The sequence below is a fragment of the Falco punctatus genome (genome assembly GCF_963210335.1).
Source record: "Falco punctatus genome assembly, chromosome: 14".
Lineage (NCBI taxonomy): Eukaryota > Metazoa > Chordata > Aves > Falconiformes > Falconidae > Falco > Falco punctatus.
In genome coordinates, this window is record NC_137594.1 from 5877853 (window position 1) to 5903018 (window position 25166).

The 25166-nt window shown below is 42.4% G+C and overlaps 1 protein-coding gene across 2 annotated transcripts in view; it reads right to left on the reverse strand.

Moving 5' to 3' along the window:
• The window catches only part of CMIP (c-Maf inducing protein), a 138393-nt gene that overhangs the window by 11890 nt on the left and 101337 nt on the right, over window positions 1-25166 (reverse strand). For both annotated transcript variants that reach the window (XM_080410695.1, XM_080410696.1), the window contains 11 exons: window positions 24991-25152; window positions 23757-23798; window positions 20818-20880; window positions 19374-19454; window positions 15832-15935; window positions 15156-15260; window positions 13588-13941; window positions 5024-5089; window positions 3883-3909; window positions 3347-3395; window positions 1752-1859 (listed from right to left, as the gene is read on the reverse strand). In XM_080410695.1, the coding sequence (XP_080266821.1) occupies window positions 1752-1859; window positions 3347-3395; window positions 3883-3909; window positions 5024-5089; window positions 13588-13941; window positions 15156-15260; window positions 15832-15935; window positions 19374-19454; window positions 20818-20880; window positions 23757-23798; window positions 24991-25152 (1161 nt within the window). The remainder of the gene's footprint in view (window positions 1-1751; window positions 1860-3346; window positions 3396-3882; window positions 3910-5023; window positions 5090-13587; window positions 13942-15155; window positions 15261-15831; window positions 15936-19373; window positions 19455-20817; window positions 20881-23756; window positions 23799-24990; window positions 25153-25166) is intronic.

Consider the following 25166-nt stretch of genomic DNA (forward strand, 5'->3'; position numbering starts at 1 on the left):
AGAGATCAGCTGCAAAGAATTTCAAGTTCCTAGCCAAAAGTCTTATTTTATGGCCCAGTGGCTGATTCACCAGCTTGCTGGCAGAGCACCGTGTGAGAATCTGTAATTTCCAATGACCTGGGCAGTAAGAGCTCCATTACGTAGACTCAACATCAGCACTACACCACAATAAGCTTGCAAATATGTCCCGTGGTCCCCCTGTTCACGGTATTGCCCGGGCTATGTTCAATACTGCTGAAAACATTGCAACCACACCATGATGGGGTCAGTTCTATGCGGATCAGTTGCTATCATGCAATTCTTCTTCCTCATGGCTCCATTACCAGCAAGGCCTTTCAAAAAACACAAAATCTTTTTTCTTAAGTATCCATCAGTTCAGGGGTGGCCCTTAGAAACAGTAAGCTTCAAGCAAAAAAGGATTTCATTTTATGCAGTTATCATTAAGCCTTCCTCGAGGTTTTCTTGAGTGACAGAAAATACTGATGCTAACACTAATGTAAGGTCCATCTCAGAACAGGATGTTTTTCGAACTTTATGGTTAGTCGTTAGCAGCTCTTTAAGTATTTATCAACATCCTTGCAAAGGGCACAGAGTACTGCATATTAATGTGTGTTAGCATTGTGCTTTCTCAGGCACACCCTCTCCTGATGCTCATAAATAACTTAGACCATAAAAGCCCTCAGGAGAATCGATACAGTTCTGAAGAAATTTTCGTTTCAAACATAAAAGACATAGAATCAATGAAGAGGGATGAAACCTTTTGTAAACAGTCTTTGCCCATTATCTGTTTCAAAGGTCCAGATCCATCTGAATTTGGAAGTATAGACAGATATGCATGTTCTTTATGTGCCAAAATGTTCAGCATGTGGGAGATGCACAAAGTGCGGATCCCCCTGAAAGTCACTTCACCGGATACCCAACAGCCAACGTCAACAAATGTTTTTTCCCTTACCAGGGAAAGGAAGCAGTATCATTTCCATCTCAATTGCTATATGGAGAATTAATACACAGCGAGACCTACGTGACTTGACCCCGGTTGCACAGGAAGACAGTGCCAGCATCAGTGATTAAAACCTGTTATTTCGTGCCTAGTCCTTCTAAGAGTTACAAAAGAAATAACTGCGGGAAATGGAATGCTGGTTTCTAATTATAACTCCCCATAACAATATAACTAGGCAGAGAAACTGCTAAAACATTTTTATTTCTACCAATATAATTGGGAAAAGAAACTGCTAGAACATTGTTTGTTCATTCTTTCTTTCGATCTATCTATCCATCCTTTGATTAATTCAATGTTACCGTTGCTTTTACATTCCAGGGTAGCCTGTAAATGAAAAGTATAGGTGAGGATGTACAGAACAGTCTGTCTCCCCTGTCTCCCAGTATTCCATATTCTCTGAGAGGTTTTTTTATACAGACACACATGCACGCTTATTTATAAGTACAAAAATACGTACATACATATGGACACGCATATATACATGCATTTTTTTTGTGCATACGCTACCAGTGAAAAAACACATCAGAGTTCAAAAAGAGAAAGCTAACATGTTAATTGCATTGTGACTGCAAGGACGTTCAATGGATTTGGTGGGATAAAGATATAGATTTCCTGCTGAACGCTTGTGGATTACAGAACCGTGATCTTGGTAATTTTTTGACAAAAGAAAGTGAAGCCTGTTACTGCCAACTATGCAGTAACTAAGTAGTTACTGCACAGTTACTAAACTCACATTATTGCGGACACGTACCATACTGGCAAACAGCTCTCCATCATCATCACATGCCACTCCTCCAGGGCTGTAGAGCTGGAACCAGCCGTCTTTGCCAGCCCGCACACTCAGCAAACATGAGTGGACCTGCCAAAATGTGAAGACATTGAGAAGGTTAAAGTTCCTGCCAGTAATCACCAGCATCTCCCACACTGGGCCAGAAAAAGTAACTGTAAAACCGGGGACTGCTGGGAATTTCACCGTTAATATAACAATCCACAGAGCTGCAGGCAAGTCTCCACTCCCAGAATCCATTTTTCTTCAGTATGAACAAGGAGGGAAGCTGTATCATCGCTAATTGCATGGCCTTTTTCGTTCCCTTTACACAAATCGCACACAAAATGGCTCTAATCTAGAACAGCTCCTTTCACTTGGAAAAAAACCAACCAAAAAACAAACAAACAAAAAAAGACTCAAATTTCTGAGCTTCTGTCATTTTCACCCCATCCTCCCAGCATGTGTCTCTACACTACTGGTGTGATCTGCATACCAAATGCAGTGGCTGATGGCTTGCTCATTCCAAATATTAAAAATTCTTATTACTCCTGTTATAATGAAATTTGACCAGAGTCAGGGTGAAGGAAATCCCCAAGGGAAGCTCAACAGGGATCCACAAGACAGAAGCTGCACATTAGAACTGGCACCAGTGAGCAACCATTAGTCTCAATTTGGCCCACTGCAGAGGTTACTACATCTAGTCCCAGTTTAACAAAGATGTCATAATTAAGCTTTTTGTTTTGTTTTTTCCCCCTTGAAGAGACAGATATTCTGTTTCAGTTTTTGAGGTGTGTGGGGGAGGAAGTCCATGCTCTTTCCTTCGGGCATGTCACAGTAGTGAACAGATGAAATCCTGGTGCTGTTCTAAGACAAGAAGGTTTCTCTTATCTGACAAGGATGACTACCGCTCACAAAGGCTAAACCCATGAAAATCAGGAGTTCTGGACAACGATGACGATGACACAGCCTCCTCACCCACAGTCTGGACGAGCTTTCTTCCCTTTATGCCAGCACCAAAAATGAATGTGGATGAGAGGCTTGCTCTGACTCAGCCAAAGCTGATGATGTTCAACAAGCTACACGTGCAGCTATGAAGCAGTCAGCCACCATGAGGCTATAGCTATGCACTCATTCCAGTAACACACCTCCCACCCCCTTTCTCCTTCTAATTCATGAGAATTACGGTCATTTGCACACAATGTAACTGAAATGCAGCTAAATAAAACCTGTTATTTTGTAAGCTGTATGGATCGCTGTATTTTGCTGCCCTTTTTTTTTGTACGGAAAAGCTCTGAGAGATTCAACAGAGTGGGAAAATCTTGCTGGTTGCAGTTTAATAAGGAGCAAGGACATCAACTGATGCCAGACGAGGAGGTCACAACACATGTTTATACATAAGGCAAGAAACCATTCATACTAAGACTGTGTGTGCTGAGTGGCGATTACTTCCTGAGAGACTTCAGCACAGCAAAATTACACCATGTTTTGAAACAAACTACTTAAGGAGAGATTTTCTGAACAAGTATACTTGCAATTCCTCCAATTAATACTCTGTGTAAACTGCCAATAAAACTCACTTCTTGCCTCGGGTCTTCTGCAAATCTCTGAATCACGTATTTCAGCTCCCTGGGAAAAAAAAAAAAAAAAGAAAAAAAAAAAGGTTAAAGGACAAGAATAAGCAGTTGCTGGTTGCAGCATTCACACAAGTGTCACATTTCTCTTGGATTACACTTTAAACAATATATATTAATGCACTTTAGAAAGAAACAAGTTGAACTGCTTCCACAGGAAGGAAACATGAAGTCTCAAAGTGATTACCAAGGACAGTGTCTATTCACAACAGCCTAGAAAAGCTTTCAGAGATGCGCAGTGACAAACTCGTTTGTAAATTCTATCACCATTCAGTGTCTCTAGTCCTTGGGCTTCTGCCGTCACAGTAAATTACAAAGAAAACTACATCTTTTTATTGCTAACAGAACACGCTTACAGCCCCTCACAGATAAAAAGCATTAGAGACACAATATTGAATAATGCATCATTGCTATTATTGACTAGTACAAGTATTTTCAGTAATTACCCCCTTCGATAAAACAAACAAGCCCCACAAACTTACTTTGTGAATTTCTCATGTGCAAGAGCCCTGAAATTGAAAACAGGAGAGTGTAAGGACTTGGGAGAAGGGGAGGGAGGGGGGGGAAAAAAAAACCAAACAAAAACCAAACAACCACTTTCCAGTTCTTTCCAGATAATAAAAGGATTTGCAAAACAACTGCAGCACACAAGACAAAAAGAATAATCTCTCCAAAAAAGATCAGGTAAAGTCTCCTTAACTAATCTAGGGGGGAAAAGTCAAGGGGTGTGGGAGGGAAATCACCTGGAACAAATCTTGTCGCTTTTCCTGAGCCCTGTCTTAGACAAGGCTCTGACTAATGTCACTGGGAGCTTTGGGTCAGAAGAAAGTAAGTAAAAGACTTACAGAACAGCTCTATAATTACACACAGAATTTTGGCTACCTCCAAGAGCCCGGTGAATTCTTTAATTGCAATGCAATTAAGGTATGGTCACAACCAATTAACATCATACATCAGTAAAGCGATTAGTGGTCATTCTGTGAAGTGCCTTCCATCATGGTATGGTTTACACCTCCCCCAGGATTCAGTTTGACTTAGGTGAATGATGTCTCTGTTGCCTATCTCCAAGCTCTCGCTGTAGCCCAGGTAACCTGGCACAGAGGATTAGACCTCTCCGATTCAAGACACCAGGTCATTAGGGGATGTGATAAACCAGCAAATTGTACAATTATAGGTTGTAATGTTTGTCTGTGGAGGTCTGCATTTTATAAACACTACTGTTCATTAATAGGTTTCCAAGGGAGATTGGCTGATCCATAGGGTAACCTTCTTCTTTTAATGTAAAATACAAATGAAACAAGTCTCTGTGACGCCAGTAAAGCATCCTCCTCCACTGAATCTCTCACTTTGCTCTCCTCCTCACCAGCTTGCCTTCCTTTCCTGTCTGCCTGTCTCTAGTTAACCATTTTCCTCTTCAGGATCATCTAAGAGAAATGGGGAAGGAGGACGAGCATGGGAAAGTCTTCATGTCTCTCTGCATCAGCCAAAACCAACTCTAGACTCTAAATCAATAGTAGAGGCACAATGCTCCTATTACTACCAGTTTTTACTTGACATTACATTTCACCATAAAGCAGCAGTTACAAGAATAACCTGGTAAACACTAAGACAGTGCAGACTTACTCCTTGGGAAACGGGATAGGTTGAAGCAAGCTGGCCAGGGCTGGTCTCCAGTCATCATAGTCTGACCTGAGAAACGAACGTTTTATTAATAAATTACCAAGTATTAAATATGGTTTGTCAACAGGTTCTTTCAAGGAGTTAAAAGCTTTTTACTGCAGGCAGCAACAACCCTTCTGTTTTACTGAGACACTCTAAAGATCTATGGCGACATTTCCCTTTCCATTTTCAGCACATTCTCCACTGAGGCACAATAAATCTGGTATTTACAATGACCTCCAGAGAGGCCTTCTTTATGTCAACTTAAAGACATTTGCTGTTTATGAAACCTGTTGACATTTAATCACTAACTAATACTTTCATCTAAGTTGGTACAGCAATTACCAGGACACTGCTATTTACAGCTCTGCTCTGCATTTACTCGGTTGGGGTTTTTTGGGTTTTTTTTTTTTTCTATAAGACATAAACCCATTTGCAAAAACAAAGACACCCCCCAATGAACTTTTGACCGTGGCACAAAGGAACAGGTCAATTTAAACAGTACAAAGTCTTCAGCTTAAGAGGGAAGAGACCAGAGAAGGAAGCACTGCCAAAATTATTAAGAGTGAAAGAGGACAAGTGAGGATAACCACAGCAGAGAGCTCAGGCCAGTGGACCCAGTAAGAAACGTCTCCTCTCTGTTGGGTTAGCACCGTGGCTCCCAGCTGATGCATTTCGTTTTCATCTCTGCTGTCAACATACAGAACTGTCCTTCCGCGAGGAGCCATCCATAAAGGGGGGTGCTCACAGGATGAAAGGATGAAGAGAACATTTTGCTTTACAGCATGCACTGGCCAGTGCAAACTGATCTGGCTGCATGTCGTCTCCGTCTACCTGCAGAACGGCAGCTGCCTGGGCACCCGCGGTGAAGCAGGTACGGCTTCTCACGCAGGGATGGCGTCGTGCACGCTGCCACCCCTCTCCTTCAAGTGATCTCAAAAACTTAGCGGTTAGTCAGTGCTCATTAACTGCCATACCGGTGAGCAGCACAAAGGGTACAATCATTGTAAGATGGGTGAAGCGAAAAACACAGAAGATAACAGAATTTGGCAACTCAGCACCAAAATGGGGCCCAGAACGCAGCAGCCGAAGCCCCAGGTCCCAGCACTGCCTGCCAGGCCACTCTCACTCCAATGAAACCAATGAGTACACACAGAAGTAAACGCAGTAAATCTCAAACGGGGCGAAACACCTTGGGATGTTTGTAGAAGACCATGCAGAAGAGCCTACCGTCTCCTCTCACTGCTGTTACCCTTTGGATTTCAGTTTTAAAAGCCAGACTATTGGCTGCAGCTTACTGCAAACTTGGCACAAAAGTATGGTGTTTCTTCAGGAAGGAACGAAGTGTAATGTTCTCAGATGGACAGTATCTACCGATGGCATTAGAAACAGGCAACATATGCGCAGGCAGCATTCCAAAGGAACGTATTTCTTACAAAGAGAAGGTTCTAGCCCAGAGAAATTGAAGATGGATGCATTTCCAAAAGTCTCATCCATTTTCTGAACCCCCAAAAAACAGAGGTTTCCAAAAACTAGTAATACACATGACGTGGGACAGTCCCCAAAGGCATGTCCATGGACACGAAGAAAACTCAGGTGCATAGGTAGAGTATTCTTAAGAAGCAACATGCAGAGAAATGCTAATTGAAGGGATAATCATGATGTGGAGATCAACCAAGAAGGCAGTTATCACCTGCCCAAGAGTAGTGTGAGTTCAGGTTACAAAAGTATATAGTATTTCATGCAAGTAACCAATCCACAAGAACAACTGTGATCTGATAGTAGCTTAACATATGAAAAACCAGATGAATGCCATGCAAAAGCACCGGAGGTGAGTTTGTAGCTCTTCTTCCACACCGCTGCGCAAAAGTCCCAAGTTCGTTACAGACACTTTTCCCTCCCACGCCAGGTGCAACCCAACACAAAAACAAAAGCCTATAATTTCAGTTGGCAACTTGAGCGAGTAGTCCTGCCCCTTCCATCGGTGCATTACCAGAGAACCCTAGCGTGGCTTTCCAGTAATTTCCTGAAATCCCCCTACCAAGAGGCCAGGACCCACCACGCTGTGTTGAGTTCAGGGAGGTGTCTCCTTCCCCGCCTGCAGTTGTCAAACAACATAAAAGCACTTAGAGACAAGGCTGGGGCTTAAAGGCAGGCAGGTCAGCAACCGAGGTGGCAAAAAACTCAGCGCTGGTTCTCTTCAAAGTACTGAACAAAACCCATTTGAGCGTCTTGGTGATGTCCCCTAATAAATACAACTTGATCATTTACCTCTTGTTATCTTTAGCACTTGAGGCACAAAGCATAGCACCCGTGAAGCTACACTAACCCAAAAAGAGCACCTCATGCCCATGCCAGTTGCACTAGAAGCCATTGAGCCTAATTTTCTCCTCCATTAGAAATCCTGTTCTCTGGTTGTAATTAGGAGCCACTCTGAGATAAGGGGTGTTACACTAACCTAAAGCGAGCACGAGTGCATCGCAGGTAGAGCACGTTGGGACCACGCATCCACAAGGTTCTTCCCAGAGACAAAATCCCCTTACCTGCTTAGCCACCAAACAAATACGTAAGATGACCGATTTTGTTTAGTGCCTCTGAACAGCAAGACATGAAGCAAGACTTCATTACAAAGGGCTGGTTTTCCACTTTGTCTGTATAAAGTGAGCATCATGAAACACCTGAGGATGGAGCTTGTCATGTAAACTGAAGTCAAGGAAACCTCTGACACAGCACCTCCAAGATGAGCTCTCTGGGTTCTTTTAAGAAAGCTTTGATTAATTAAGGTTCTCTACAAGACTAGTTGTTGGTTTTGACCTACAGACAAACTGAAGGGGTCAGTAACACAGAACGCTGCCCTGTGTTCAGATTCATCTGAAAGGTGCTTGTTTACCTACCAGGTCTCTGTAGGAGGCAAACAATGCAACGTATCTACAGCTGCAGCCATGAGAAGTGTCAGAGGTCTCTGATCCACACAGCCCGGGTTTCACTACGTTTGTGAGGTCTAAGAACATAGTCCGGCTTTGAGCTGGCATCACACTTCCACTAAGGCATCCACCTCTCTGCTCGAGATGTTGCGTGCTCCTCCTGCTAGCGTTTGCAGTCCTGCAGTGCCATCCTCTTGGGATCACTGCTGGGACCAAGCCTCTACACCACAGCCCCACTTCTCGCAAGCAGCCTCTGGGTGCAGCCTGAATGCTAAATTTTTCATGGCTGATCTTCAAAGGAAATTGCACGAGGAAGAAAAAAAACTAAGACCAAGTGAAACTGCAGACAGAATTGGACAGTATCACTCCCTGACTCTTCTTGAAGCCGGGAGTTACATACCGCATCCATTTGCAGAGCAGGTCTGTGAGAGGGCACCGAGAATAAACCATCGCCTGTTTCCTAAGAGGGTAAGAAAGAAAGAAAACTGTCTCCTATGAAGTATATAGAGTTTGGTCACATGAGTGGGACCTGAATATAAAATCTACCCAGCCTGTAATCCCTTCAATCTGAGCTAGGAAACATGAAACAAACACAGCACAAGAATAAAACTAAACTACTTATTAAAAGCCTACGGTGTTTCTCCTCCTCCCACCTATTCCCTTTTCAAAAACATTTTTCTTCTGTCTGTGCTCATCTCATCTGCACTCTCATTTCAGACAGTTGCTTTTTTCTTTTTTTTTCCGGTCCATTCAAAGCACTAACACAAGACAGAAGTGTCTGAAGCAGAGAAAGAAAGGGAGATAGATGAGTTCTGGCTGCAGTTAGCAGCCACCGCAGTGAGCCAGACAAAGAGGCCGTGCCAGGAGCAGGAGGGAGCACAGAGCTACAGGCAGAGCTCGGGAGAGCACCTGTGACAAAATCCCTTCCGAGCTCTTCAAAGGGTGCTGGGCTGATTTAAGCTTGCCACACTGCTTAAATCCCAGGGCTGGCCTTATAAAAGCAGAGGGGGAGAAAGTCTCCCCGACGTACTCACTGGCTCTGATTTTTGCAGGATTTGCAGCTTTAGGTGAGGAGCACGGCAGTCAACCTGCAGCCTGGTTTGTGGGTTGCTGGGATGGGTGCTTGGCTGGAGGTCGGGGTGCCGAGCAGGTGAAAACTGTCGGAGCAGTAACCTGCCACTGCACACAGCTTTCCTTACCCCGAAACCCTTCTAGGGGACGGGCCAGAACACTGACCAGCCATAATAATTAAATAATCCCTGGCTGCGGTGACTTTGCCGTTGGGCCATCATCGCTACTGGCCTGCCAACATAATACATTTTCCTTCCCCGGGATCACCTTTCACCAAAATGAAAACCTGCCCATATGTCATGTGCGGCACAAACAATCCAAAACACACTAGCAGCCCAGGGCAACCCTGATAAACATGACATAAGAGAATCCACTTGGGATATTCAGAGCATGCCACTGACCTATTGGGGAATGCAGAGAAGGCAGGGGAAGCTCCAGTGGGCGCTTGCATTTGGAAAGCTGTCGGTCTTATCACCGAGAGACTGCAAACACCGAGTCCTCTGGTTTTAGAGGATAGTAAGAAACAAGGAGCAACTACTTGGAAGCAGACTGAATCTCCGGATTGAGCAGCCAGACGGGATCAAAAAATGTTTCAGGTCACCCCTCTGTTATCAGAAAATACTAAGCTGAGCAAGCCCCCCAAAGGCGGACCTTACCCCTTCTCTCCCTGGCTCTGGGTCCAGCCCCACTCAACTGCACGACACGAGGTTTAGCTCAGGGCTCCAGGGCAGACTGAGAAAAGCCCCACCAGCCCCCCTGTCATACAAAGCACAAACCTGCTGTCTGCCATACCGTGAGGTGTCTGCTCACGTTCAGCCTTCTTCTGAGCTGGGCTTGTTTGTTTTTTTCAAAAGAAGAAAAATTAGCACCATTGAACGACCCTGGAAAGGTCCTGCCCTGGCTGCTCACCGCTGGCGTGGCAGCATCAGGAGACGGCGATGCCAGGTTGCCCGAAGGGGCTGAGTCCACCTGGCCACACAGGCCCAGAGGGGATACAAGTGTCTGGGCATCTGGAAGGACCCTCGCCACTACAGGCAGCCACAGAAACACAAAATAACACAGATGAAGGGTGACAGCTTATGACACATCATCATCACGGCCACAGCCTCCCCTAAGAGGTGTCCATTCTCGCAGCCAGTTTAGTTTACTATTTGTTGATCCAGATTTCACTAAAGGCGCAGTTAAGGTGTTCTCCCCATAGGCTGGGTGTTGCCAGGGGAATCAGCAGGGTCCTTCAGGTGACAGGCAGACTTTGAAGTGACCCAGTGCAAGGAAGAGGCCACGCAGCCCCTTTTACTGCAAACAAGCCCCTTTTACTACAAGTTTGGCTGTGCAAGAAATTCCCTAACGCCTGGAAACATTAACATGCAAGTAGGAGCTGGACAACGCTAAGCAGCTCTCAGAGGCGCTAATTTAATATGATGAACAGAGAGATTTCAATTAATTTAGTGCATTTTCCAGTTTAAGACTTGTAGCATTCAGGAAGCACTGACTGGCATCAATAACACGATCAGAGTCCAGAATGCATTAGAGAATATTGACACAGAAGTCTGATCCGCTTCTGAGTGCAAGACAAAAATACTATGTTCCACTAGAGACCGTGTCTCCTTTAAAACCCACCCAGACTTTGGGTCATCTGCCAACACCTTTGACACACGATTTTCTGTTTTCCTTTAGTACACAATAGTTGGGTTCTGTTACTCAACTACCTTAGAAAAAAGGGTTAAAGAGGTTCTTGGTGCTATGATAACAGCCACACAGATGAACCTTCAAATCTGCACATTTAGCCTTCTGTGCAAAAAGTGAGGTATTACTGTGATTATTCTGTAATTGTTGTTACATTTTTATCAATATTAGAAGGGCCCTTTTTCCCTAAAATGTAAGTATTGTGTAGGAGTTAAGCGAACAATAAAATGTCCTCTGCTGAAGATACTGTTGAGAATTCTTATTTGCCAGACTTTCAATAATTAAAATCTGCCTAAATAAATTACTCCCTGCTGCTCTAAATTAATCATGTAAAAAAGATATCATTGTTGGTGACTCTCTTGTCTTGATGATGATATTGAGTCAGACACCTAAAAGAACAACTAAATTCAATGCTAAGCAACTTGTTTATGTTTGGCTTACCACTCTTATTAATAAGAGCATTGTTTTAGTGACTGCCCGCTGAGATCTCAGCTCCTGGATAGCAGTTGTTTTATAATTATTATCTTCTTCCTACTGGCATGTTCTGTAACTCTCTTTCTTCATATTCTCCATTTTTCAAAGTACAGTATCAGTGTTCAGTGCATCAGAAACCCTCTGTTCAAGAACACTTAGAGGATGCAAGGAATCGGCATCACAAGAGCATTATTTTGCATTTTTGTTAATTACTAGCTCTTCTACAATGCTTTTCCATCACTGGTTTCAGAGTTTAAAAAACAACATTCAAAATCTTTACCTATATTTTATGGATCAGGAAACCGAGGCATAAAAAGAAGTGACTTAGCTAAAACCTCCTAGTAAGCCAGTGGCAGAATCAGAACTCATTTCTGCATTAATGCTTTCAGGTCCAAAAAAACCCCACAAGAGATGAATAGGAATGGAAGGGTTGCAGTGGAGCTACAATATATACCAGCCATGGCTCTGCCTTAGAAACTGTCCTATATTCTCACAGGTTGTGATTTCTCAAGCAGGGTGTGGACCCTGGCAAGGCAACCTGAGGAGAGCTGCACCAATTTTGTAGCATTCCTGGTCCTTCACAACACACACTCTGTGGGTTTCACCCTTCAGAATCACTTTGTACAAGCTGAAAAAGGGCACAAAGCTGCTCCACACATACAACCTGCACAATAACAACAGATTCCCATTTCCACTGTTGCTATTGAAGAGCTTGATTATTAAAAAGACAGCAAACACATCACAAAAATCTGTTATTTTAAGGTATGGAGGTCTTTGTGTAGGCACTTATACGGGAATTGAGACCTGGCACATCAAATGTTTAAAATGTAGAGAGACTGTGACGAAGAACATGCCCATTTGTGAATTTGTTTATAAAAGTGTGTGTCAACTGCATGATGAAACCAAAACCATCAATGCTTCGTGAGTCAGCATCCAAGCGAGCATCAGGACTGAGACAGTTCACAGTGCTTAGGGAAAACCTCTAGAGTCAAGGGGATGGGAATGAATACACAATATGTTCAACGTAGCACCTGGGTGCGTGAGGACTTAGAAGCCACCAGATGAAGCTAAAAGTCAGATGCTGTGCTTTTTTAATTGAAAACATTTTTGAAGGCAGAAGAGGCTAGGGTGGGACAGGGTGGGGGCAAAGAAAAAATAAGCTTTCAGCATTTCTGCTCAAGAATCTAATAGGACAAGTTTCTTTGAATCGCCTGTCCGATCCCCAGTTCTGAGTGTGTGCTTATGTATGTATCTGCAAGCCAGCTCTGCAGCAAATGAAGTAATTATGTTGAGAATTGGCACTATGTATTTTGAAAAAAAAAAAAAGAAAATGCGGGACAAAACTTTCACAAAATCCTCTATCACAGCAGTTGGACTTCATTTAATTCCTCGAGAGTGTACACCCAGGTTTGCATTTGACTTCAGTGTAGTCACATGCTCATGGTCTACAGCAGAGTCCAAATTTCACCCACTGTGTCTTATATTCTAAAAAACTCAACTATTACTTCATTAAGCCTTAATTTTTTTAACAATAATTAATGTAGAAATATAACAGTTTCCCCAAAGACATACTGCAACTCAGCAACTGTCAAGTCAACAAAGTTGTTTTGGGTTGTTCTACTACACTTCTATTACTAGCTTCCATTCTGCAATCCACCTTCTGTGTTACTCCTTTTCATGTATTTATCCAGGAGAAAACCAAGCTTTTCCTGGAGAACTTTTCATTTTACATTCCTCTTGAAGATATTCAGAGGATTCGCCTCCCAGGAAAGCACAGAGCCACTGTTGTGTAAAGGCTGCTTGAGCATTTGTTCACTAATACAGGTCCGCTGTACCAAAGCAACTGCTTGACAAATAGAGGCTCCACTCTAATACAAGTAAATCTGAACAAGCCATAAAACTTCTACAAACATGTGAAGGGAGAACCCTAAGTGAAAGACACGGACCTCATCCAACTCCTGCGGAAGCCAGGGGAGCAGCGCTGCCTATCACTGCACAGGCACTGAGCACAGTCTTTTCTAGCTCTGTCTGGGGCAATCCCGAGAGCCCTGGAGGGGGCAAATGGGATATTATTTATTTTTTTTTGGTGGGCAAGAACAAAACAGAAACCACTGGCAACAACATCCCATCTTCTGTAATACGCCTGAGGCTCACTGTTCAAATAAGCTTTCTGTTTTCATCTTCCTAATGCTATTTTTAGAACATATTGGCAGTGCCAGATGTCTCTTTCAAAGGCTGGACTCTCTAGAGCTGAAGTTAGATTTATAACCATGTGCTTGCTGGCCACAGATGTTGAAGATGACAGGCCTGTGGGAAGAGCCCCCCATTGTTAAGATTACATCGTTCAAAAAGCTGCTTAAAATAGTTACTCACAGCATTTTGAGTATTTCAACATAACAGCCAAGGATCCTGTCTGCCTGGGCACTCAGCTCAATGCTCATGGTGCTGCAGGTAGGACTGACCATCAAGCAGTCAATCAGGTTGGGCTCACTGTCATTGTCAACATTGGCTGTCATCTTCTGATTAGTGGTGTTGTTGCGCTCCACTTCCACATGGATCTCATTCGATGTGACAATAACCGGTTTGAGACGGGATTCAGTCAAGGTGGCCTCTTGAGAGACCAGGTCAGGACTTGTATGAAGGAGGCGGAGAGGGAGATTAGGCTTTCGGTCACACTGCTGCTGGCAGCCATTCCGAATTTCCTTCAGGCTTGGAGAATTATCTCGACTGAATTTTAAAAATAAACAAATAATTTCAATAGACAGACATAACAGCAGACAGCAGGAGAGAGAGTGCAACACTGAGAAGCCAAGATCTTTTGTAATTTCTCACTTCATTTCACCCCAGCCCACCGGATTGCTTTCTTTTGTGTAATTGGATTACTGAAATCAATTAAAAACATTAAAAGGCTCCAATAGGACTGTTCCGCAGCCTCTATTCTACAAATATTCAAGCTTTTCATTACTCTAATTGACATGCCAGTTTAGTATAAAGGTGAACTTTCCCATCCAAGTTGTGCAAAGCTGTAACAGAATCCATGCCCAAGTATGTATCTGGCTACAGTACATGCCCAGACATTTGTCTGCAGTCCTCGCGTCTGGAATTTTTGTTGGACACTAAACAGCCCCTGTCCGTGCTCTACCATGAGGAAAGTCAGATAGGCATAAACAAACAGGAAACACAGCCGAGGGGAACCCTCAGTGTCTACTGGAAACTGGCTCGTGTGTCAAGAACTGTGGCACCTATTTTGCGGAAAGTCAGGAATCAAATTTTCCACAATAACGGAGACAGCATTGTGAAACCAGCTCGGGTTCGAAGCTGGAGCTACATAGGGATTTACACACAACTTCTTCAAGATCTGACCCTTCCCTTTGCTTTAGGTCTAACACACACTTCATGGAGCAGAAAGGGAGCAAAATAGACACTGCCCTGGGCAGCGCTTAATTCCCGGAGACTCTTGTGGGGCACTCATCTTCTGCTGGCCTTAAAAGGCTGGTTACAGCTGCAGTCTGCCTTAGAGAATAGTTCAAGAGTGGCCAAGATCATTCTGGAAGTTACTGCAGCTTGCAGCACTTCTGTACCGGGAACTGGCACGCTCCTTGCATCACCAGCACCGCCCCCGTTTTCAAGCATGGGAGCCAAAGATGTGCAACGAGAGATCGCCATGCCCAGTGCCTGAAAACATGCTGCCGTGAGCACAAGTGAATGAAAGTTCAGCATCTTTCAGGTTTTCCAGCACACAGAGTGTAACAAATATAACCACATACCTACAAAAACACGTATGTAATTGACCAGAATTCCCATCACATAACGCTAACAACGAGCGGAGTGAGAACCAAGACACGCTCTCACATACCCACACCTATGCTCACACCAATCCCGTTTACAGATGCCATGGGTTTGGAAGTGAGTAACGCGGTCAGCTGGGAATTCATACTGACCTGTTGATAAATTCCTCGTAACACGAATAAATGGCTGCTAAGCAGACAGCTACAAGATTTGGCAGGACCCTGGGATGGGGGCATTGTCCAGTTGGACCATGCATGCTGAAAAACAAAAAACAAGATGGTATCATTGCGAGGAAGATTTCTGTGGGCTAAAACAATCAAGACAAAATGGGGTGACAGCCTTGGGCAATCTTCAGAAGGGCCATAACAGAGTTATTATGACCCTGTAAGTCCCTCCCCAATGACCCCATTTATGAACAAGGCTAAGCTGAATTTATTTATTTATTTTTATATGGTATATCTGCAGTCACCTCAAAATCTCACACATGACTGAGCATTATGTGGGCTAAAGTTAATGGGAATCTCTGTAGAGGCTCTAAGTCTAAAGGTATAAAAAGAATGTCCACACAGCGAAGTCCATTTGTTTCCCTCACATAACTAGGCAGAAAACCCAAGCCATATTTGAGAATTAATTTTTTTTAAAAAAAAAAAAAAAGATACTTCAGCAAGATTGCCTCATGGACTCTTCTAATTTATTAGCTGTTTGTCAGTACCAAAAAGCACCAGCTACTCATAACAGCCACTAAAGAGATGAGCAGGGCTGGGAGAAGTAACACAGCAAAGCATGTACACAGGACTGGAAATACACCACAAATTAAATATAACTAACCTATGAATAAACTTCTTCACCACCTCCATTCCAGCATTCAGCTCATTCAAAGCCAGAATATACTCCTGAGTAAACAGCCGCAACCGAGGGCACTTCCCAAAATCCTGTCGGAAAGGAAGAGACTCAGTGAGAATGGTGAAACATGCCTGCAACGTACGTTGGAACTTTGGGTTTTCAAAAGAAATCAACTCACACACAACTGAATTCACTTGGTTATTATGCTGACAGCATATCACTGTGTGCTGAAATAATGTTCTTCCCGCTAATGCTTTCCATTTCTCCCATCTCCCTCATACCCACCTTGAAACAAAAGATGTGTTTAATGAAACAAAAACATTCCTACCTACACTTACATTTCTTTTTTACACTTCACTTCGCACCTTTATTTTTAAATGCAATTCTTCTTGTTTTGCATTTTTGCTTCCACTCATGTGGAGGCTTTTTTACCACTTTTTGAGAAGTATTGGTAAAGAGTTTGCTTTTATGTATATATATATATATTTATATATATTTATATATATTTATATATATAAATATATAAAAATCCCCAGTTTTTTTAGAAATACAACTCAAATCTTTTTACTTCTGTGTTTGACATCATATCTATTCTGGTTTTAGAGATAATCTTTTTGACATGCGATCAATAAGTGGTCAAGTATAAAACTAGAGATCAGTTCTTTCTCCAGGGATTTTACTCCAGTAACAGGTGAGCTCAACAGTCACGCTTTTCAAATCCTGCAGTCAGAAAGGCATCTGCTAACTGAAATCCTGCATCTCATCACATCACCTGCTATTTTTAGATGTGAAAGGACTAAAATCTGCTGTCTGGTGAGTGTTGTTCCTCAGCACATTTCTTCACATTGACACAGGTGTAACCTTATTCTGCAGGTGTTACAGAACTACAGAGCTAAATTTCCAAGCAGCGACCATGGCCCACTGAGGACAAACAAGCCCTCCCAGTGGTCCCTCGAGCAGCCAGCGGTGAAAGAAGAGTCATCCTGAGAAAATATATGGCAGCTGAAATTTTTACAAAATGCCACATGTGGTAACAGAGTAGTGATCTGTAAAAGAGGAGATACACTCCCAAAGCATTGAAACCTTATCTTTCTTAATCTGGTTTCAGGCACTTGTATAGCACAACCTATATTAACATCTCATAGGTTTTACAGCTAAAGAAAATTACCAAAAATGTGAATACAAGCCTAAGCAGAACAACATCTTCAAGTCTAAGCATTACCCTTTGCTAGTACAGAATGGCTACCTGGTAACTTCACCCAGAAAAAGGACTGTGGGTGTCTCCACAGTTGGCATTGCAGTTAAAATCATTAAACTTCTAACAACTCCTCCTGGCAGGTGCAAATACACTTGGTTCAAGGCATAAAGACCGTGTGCGCTTCATATATCATTTGGTGCCATTTACTTTCACAAACACTCCTTGCAAAATAGCTTTTGCAGTTGCAATTTGTTTATGAAAGTTTTCAACCCCTGTAGATGCCCTAGCTGAAGTCAGAACAAAAGTCCAATAGATCATAAAGAGGATGTCAGTGCTGACCACTCTAAAATAAAGTCTCTCTAAATATAATATGATGCCTTGTCACCATACTAGCTACAGAACAATATATACTGCATTGTTTGCTCAAAAAAAAACCCAAACATATAACCCTAATAGTGCTTATATCCAAACATTTGGGCTGAGCCTACGAACAGCTGAAATCCAAAGGTACTGAGACGTGTCCAAGCACTCCCCAAACAACTCGGAATACAACAGCCTCCAGTCCTGCTCGTAACTGGTAAGTACCAGCAAGACAAAAAGCTATCCTTGTGCTTTTCAGATTTCAAAATGATACATAAATGAAGCACTCTTTCCCCATTTTATAGGTGGGAAACTGTGGAACAACATCCGTCATGAACTTAGGAAAGACCACAGAGCAAATTAGCAGCAAAGGTGGTAACAGAAAGCCAGGTCTCCCGCTCCAAGTACACGGAATTGCATAGGGCCTCCTGAGGTTATGGAATTTACTGCCAACAATACCGTTCCCCTAAAGGACAACTTTATTTACATGGGCACGCACACACACACACACACATATTCTCTAAAAAACTATTCAGTACGGAAGTCCCCGGAGAGCAGTAAAGTGCCCAAATCCACTCCAATTAATATATGACACCGTAAATTCTCTGACTACACACTGCGGTACAGACATGTTGATTTTCAACGTGCAAATGTTAAGTATGGTAAATATACCCAATTCTCTGAAGCTAACCAAATACAAGCATTACACTATGCATTTAGATTTTATTTGAGACCCCTCAAGAGCTCTGAATGCTTAAAAAAAAAATAAAAGAAAAATCAGTCCGGAATCCAAGAATAACATTTACAGAATATTTAATTGAACTCTACAGAATATTCAAAAATGTTTACATGTCTGTGGAGTGCAGGCACAGAGCCAGGAATATGACCTTTTTGCTATCTTGAGCTTTCTACCTAGTTCTGTAAACTCAAGGAGTTAAATCATAATACTGTTGTAAAAATAAGAAATATTAACTGTTTTCTGCTGGGTTCATGCTATACACAGCACGACACTGGATGGTCTCTAAAATTCTATCAGTTAGTGAAAAGAAGTTGACTGTGTATTTGCAGAGGTATGAGATTAATCCTTGAGATCACAGCTAAATCAACTGCCTTACAATATTTTATTTATTTGTTACTCCTTGCCACAGTATTGTGAAGTAAAATTTCTTCATGTAACTTTAAAACCATGGCAGGAAACTTTAATGCCACAAAGGGTGGGGGGCTGGTAAACACCCAGACCTCTCTTAGGAAAGGAATATGGATCATGTAGGAATATCTTCAGAATTAGGAGAGGAAAATCAGATATACAGGGTGGAGAGAGCAAAGCTAGCAGGGCAGTTACCTAGCATTTATTTCAAACACCAGCAAGGAATTTACTGGCAATGAGAAGAGAGAAAGCCTGGAAGAGAACAATCATAAAAATGACAGAGTACACAATTCTTGGAACAAGAAGGAAGAAGAACAGCAGAAAAGCATAAGGAAACTCAGGAAACCTAAGAACACATTGGACATAAGTCTAAAGAAAAATGAAAATCCAGAGAACTGGGGTGTGTTAAAAAGAAAAAATGTGGAGGGCCTTGGCTCAAAGTCAACAAAGTCCCTACGCTGATTTTGTTATTTAATTGATTTTAAACTACTATTACTACAAGGATGGCATGCAGGGAGTAAATAAAAAGCCAAGAGCCAGGTGGGAGAGAGCTGGAGCTGCGTATACTGTCAATGACACCAAAAGAAACACTCCTCAAATCATGGCTTTGCTTGGATGCTTTTGAAAGTCCCGCTGAATGCTTATTAGTTCTGCATTTATAAAGCAACACAAAATCACGTGCAGCATTCACAGTTTGGGGGGTTAGATTTAGATGTCACAGTGCTTTGTTCGTCACAGGCAATAGAGCAGCTGCTCATTACGAAAGGTATCACAGTAAAACTCCTCCGAACTGCCCAAGCTCCCGTAAACACGTGCACTCACCATGTTGTGTTTGAGAATCCTCTGTACCACCGGTGTGAACACTTCGATCACAACCATGGACCGCGGGCGCTCTCGGCAGTGCTGTAAGGAGCAACAAGTCATTTTGGGAGCTGCAGAAATTGTGAAGATGGGTCTCCTCTGGCTTCACATCCCATGCATGGATTACCCCAAGATTAACAAGATCCAAGGGCTACATTAATCTTTCCTGGGGTCAAGGTACTCATTAACACTGCTCTCTCTCCTATGGCATCTCTTAGAAGATGACCACGGGATCTCGTGAACTATAGGAGTTCCTTTCCCTACTGCCTTCTTCACAAAACTCATTGGAATGTACTGTCTTGGGGACTTCTACCCCTTTTGTCAAATTTGGTTGAAACTTGCCAACATTCTTAAACGTGAAGGGGTTGGGAACAAAAAGATGTGTAGACACAGGCAGCGTAATGGCACAAACCTTCTTTCCCTGGGATCCAGGCTAAAAACCTGTGGTGGATCTCAGAGGGTACCAACAAGACACTCTCCAATCACAGGCCAAAACATACAATCATAATGTATCAGTCAGGGTAATTTAGGTTGAGGAAGGACCTCTGGAAGTCACCTGGTCCAACCCTCCACTCAAGGCAGGGACAATTTTTAAGGTACGTCAGCCATTAGTCTTGTCCACTTCAGTTCTTAAGAGGAAAAGTCCATAACCTGCTTCCCTTCCTGCAACTACACACTTAAACATAATTGGGTGCCCACCTCTGATGCAGACCAAAGGCGAAAAAAACCAGGAATAAAAGTGCCTTGAGTCCAAGGCTGGATATGACCCTAAGCCTGGCTCATACAAATGCAACAGTCAAAGGAGTTTCTGAAACTGGAATTGTGTAGGAAGAAGCTGCGGATGAGTAACTCTGGATGGGAATTATAAGCTGCATCGAGAATGTTTGACAAACGTATACCCAGTCATCAATAAGCAAATTTAAGCAGACTTGAAACTGAAACACAAACAGGCCTAGAGGAAAAGTAGTATTTAGATATCCAGAAGCTCTGCAATCCGAAGTACTTAAGAAGTTTATGGAAAGGATGCAAAATGCAGCACAAGCATGTATTTACCAGAAAAGGGGATGGGTCCTCATGATCTTTCCACTGCCATTACCCAATGACACAATACCATCAGGGCTACGCTATGCATCACATTACCAATTCCCTGAATCAGTGATTTTTGTATTAGCTAAACAGAAAATGCAGTAGGACATCTCTTGCACTCAGGCTGAGGTGTGGGATTCTGAAGAATTTAATTGTCACAGAGTATCAAGACTATGCAGTCTGATGTACTAACAATATGGATCTATTTATCATAATGGTGTTGTTAACTAGTCGGGTTAAAGAAAAAACCAACAAGCCCCTCAAAGAACTAAGCTCATATACAACGATGAGATTTCAGAAAGCAAAGCTGTTGTGATACCTTGCAGAAGAATTCACAGAGGTCAGGAGGAGGATGGTTGTTTTCCAGCAAAGGTGCAATTGCCTTTAAAAAGAAAGAAAGAAAGAAAATTTAATTAGAGAACTGCAACTAAACTAAGCATTTTGCAGGGAAATATTTTTCTTGGGGAAAAAAGCCTACTTTTAAAAAGAAAGGGCGAAAGCATCAATAGAGATGGGCTGTGTGTTTTATTTTACACATAAGCTCAAGCATACCTCTCCTATGAATCCATTGGAAAATTCTGCTTTTAACTACATCAGTGTAAATACATAAAACACAGCAAAGGAGTACAATTTTTATAATGGTTTAAATGGAAACAGGAGCAGACCAATTGTTTTAGGATGTAATAAAGCAAGGATTAATCTGGCTCAATGTTAGAGTTATAACACCTCCCCTAAAAGAAAAAAAAATGAAAAACACCACACACACACACACACTCCACACCCACCTTTATAGAAGAGTTTGAGCTCTTTTTGTGAGAAATAACTTATTAAAATTAACATAGCATTGTTCTACCTTGGAGGTAGATAGGAGATCTGTATTCATCAAAATCCAGCATCTAACTTTGTGGACGCTGAGATCAACCATTCCTTCTTTGTTTCTGCACAAACTGATGTGTTTATGCTCAGTAAATACATTAGAGGTCACACCTGCCACCGAGGATGTAATGAATTTATGCTGTTGTTACTTCCTTTGTAAATTAGAAAAAGGTACTAGGATAATGTATTCTCTCCATGTGATGGTGCCTTTGGGCTTTTCCAGTCTTGAGCTAAAGGGATTCCCCGTGCCCATTTAAAAGTAAGACTCTAAACCCAGCAACTCAGACATTTTGTATTAAGCAACTGAACACCAGATATTTTATCTGAATGGCATCTGGAGCTTTACTAAGACACCCTGCTTTGTGGTTTGCTCTCCCTCTTGTCTCTTTAAAAGTTTTCAGCCCCAGCGAGTCTGCTTGCAATGCAAATGTGGGTTTTACAATAGCCACCTTTCCACACAAACAGGTCAAGATTAATATGAATTTTAACAACGAAACCCAAACACATCTGCAAAGATGTGGTTTTGTTACACACAACATTTGTCAAGTTTCTGTTCATTATCATGTGCCATCCTTCTGCAGCCATTCACTCTTCCTCTGGTGGTGGTCCAGCAACAGTGGACTGATGGAGAACGCAACGCTATGCAGTGAGACTGGAATATCCTTGCTCCCCATCCAACACCTGAGCTAAACATCTTCCCTGAATCCATCTTTTGGAGTGTTTGCTGTACGGGACCTGCCAAACCACAGGGGACACGTACTGCAAAATGACCAAGTGTTCATACCTGTCCCGTAACTGCTAGAGGATCGCTGCATCAGAGATGTGGTGTCAGCCTAACAAAAATCAGCTTTGTTGTTTCAGCCTAGCCCCCACTGAACGCAGGGAATAAGCACAGCAGACACTGCCAAGCGGGTCATGGCTCTACCTGCACAGTCAGTGTGAAGGAGTGACAGCATGACAGCACCCTGTATTTTCCTTACGTGTGCTGTGGTTGTACGCAGACACTTGCTGTCTCATGCTGCCCAGTGACAGCAACGTGTGCTTCCCCATCCTTACCAGGAAGGGACCGGTTGTATTATTGATCTGTTCCAGCACCATCTACAGAAGGAAAGCTGGTTCCATCTGCACGGCAAATCACTGGGTACTTTTAAGATACTACGTAAATACATAGTATTAGCAATGCTTCCTAAGAACAGCACAGGTCAGCTGTGTCATGGCAGTGAGCTCTGAATGCCCACAAACTGCCAGCTCCCGAACGGTTCAGGTACCACCTACAGAAGGGCAGGACCTGAATTGCAGAAGCTATCATGGAGAATTGATGAATAACGTAGGCTGAAAGGACCTTTAGAGGCCACCTGGTCCAACTTCCCTGCTCACAGCAGGGCCATCTTACATCTTAAATTAAAAAAAAAAAAAAAATCTTTCCCCCAAAACAATCAGTTTTAACTGGGGGCCTGAATTCCTCTTGGCACTAGAGTAAAATGAAAGCTACAGCAGATATCTAAGGAAAGTAAATGCCACTTCAGAAACTTATCTCAGTGGCTGATTCCAGCTAAAACAGTATCTTAAGCAGCAGTTAAATACAATTCACACCTACTGGCAGCTATGTGCCACATTGTCATTTTGCAGAAAGAGTCAAGGAGCTGACATCAGGTGGTGGTTAGGTTCTAGATTAGAGTACTGGGAAAGTCTCCTGGAGACTGCCAGTGACTGAAATTAAATTACAGTGATGGAGAACCAAGTTCCACCTCTCTGAGAAATTGTTGAGATTCCATATTTTGTTGCACAAGGAAGAGAGTTGTCATTTGATTCACTTATTTCTATGTTTAAATAAATGCAACCTACAGAAAAGAAAAAGTTGAAGAGGATATTTTTATAAATCAAGTAAACAGAGGGTTAAACTGCAGTGACACATAGACATATCCACACTTTCAAAAACTTGCTCACATACCATCAGCAATGGAGACATTCTGTATATGGTAGCATTAGCCCCTCAGGAAACTACTAAGCCCAAGGGTTTTACAGGGCACATCTGGAAATGATGTTTTTTTGACTATTTAAAGTGCACATACAGATATGAACATTGCACTGCGCAGCCTAGTAAGGAGGCCATTTTGGGAGATGATTAACCTTCAGCATGCTGTGCTGTTTCAAGTAAGCTGGCAAGGAAACTTTATTGTTACTTGTCTATGAAACAAGAATAGAGGAATGACAAAACCACACAAAAACCAGGAGAACAAAGGGGTTTGATTCTGCCTAAGTTCATTAGCTTGGTGGAAATGCTTTCACATTTGCCCTACTTACTGGGGCAGAGGCAAGCATTAGCAGAAGGTTACCAAACAATACAGATTTGTCCTCAGAATTTGACAGAAACATGCTCACCACAATAATGCTCTCGTGGTCTTGAGTGGTTAAATTGCTGTTCTGAAAGAGATGAAGAGAAGAAATGAGTGAGCAAAGAGTACTCCAAGTTGGCACATCAGCACACACAGCCCTCCTAGCTGCCACCAGACACAAGCAGAAAGGGTCAAGACTGCAATTGCTTATTTTCAGAACAAAATTCATCCAAGTCAAATCATTCTTTTAAAGAAGGTGGTATACTATCTGCTATGAGGGGTTGTACAAGCTTCTGTTTCTCCCTCAGCACATTCAGATTCAAGCCATGAATGCTCAGCCATGAAAGCTGAGCATACAAACACCAGGATGCCAAAAGTCTCAATCAGTTGGAAAATGTAAGTTAGCAATACATTTCTTAAAAATGTTTTCTTAAGACAGGCTGTATGCTTCTAAGAAAATTAATTAAAGGATTGTTGTGGTGCCGTATACCACTTATTGGTATTAAACTAACTGCTGCAGTTTTCCTGAGATTCCTTCTTACAGACACAGAACCAGTAAAAGCCAACAAATTTACTGGAAATCACCAATGCTACCACCCATGCAAAAGGGTTTGCTTTTGGCTTTGTCAGCAGCATGAGCCGTTCAGAGGTTACAAAGTTGAGCTGCTAAGATCTTTGCCTACTGTAATAAAAATAACTGGCAACTTTTTTTGCTTATCACAAATCTTTGCACATCGGTACTAAGACACGAAAAACCTGCTTGGCACTGTATTTCCTGGTGATGAAATATTAACTATTTGAAATAGATGCTATAAAAGGAGGATAGAAACCTCTGAAGAAGGAAAATATTTTTCTTTGACGGAACTGGTAAGAATAAAATAGCTGCACAATGAATTTATTGATATATCCATATGGCTACAAGAATTAGCAGTCACGGAAACAAAGCCAACAGAACAGAAGTCAAGGAGAGATTTACCACTGAATTGAAATACGACATGAATCTGACCCATAATTAATGTACCATAAACAATCCTCAACAACAAAAAAAGCCTCAAGAGAGATGTGTTTTGGTTTTGTTTCCAGAAACCTACCTAACATGGGTCAAACTGTCCTTCTCCTCAGCAAGTACAAATTCCACTCAAGTCAGCAGAAGCCATGAGCAGACTCAAAGGCAGAATTTTGACAGCCCAACTTGAAACAAAAGCCACCCACAAATTTTTAACTGTTTGTCTCTTGCCTCAACGTGACAGTGTCTTGGAGGAGCAGTGCTGAGGTCATACCTCTGAGAGCAGTTTTGAGACAATCTCCAGTGGTGCTTGGTGAATAGAATCATCCTGAAGTGGAGACGTCAGCGCCATGTCCACCAGCGTCCTGATCTCCTTCAGCACCACCTCCCAGCGGCTGGGGTTACTGAGCACCTTCTTGTACTTGTAAATCTTTTTCTGCAAGAAAAACG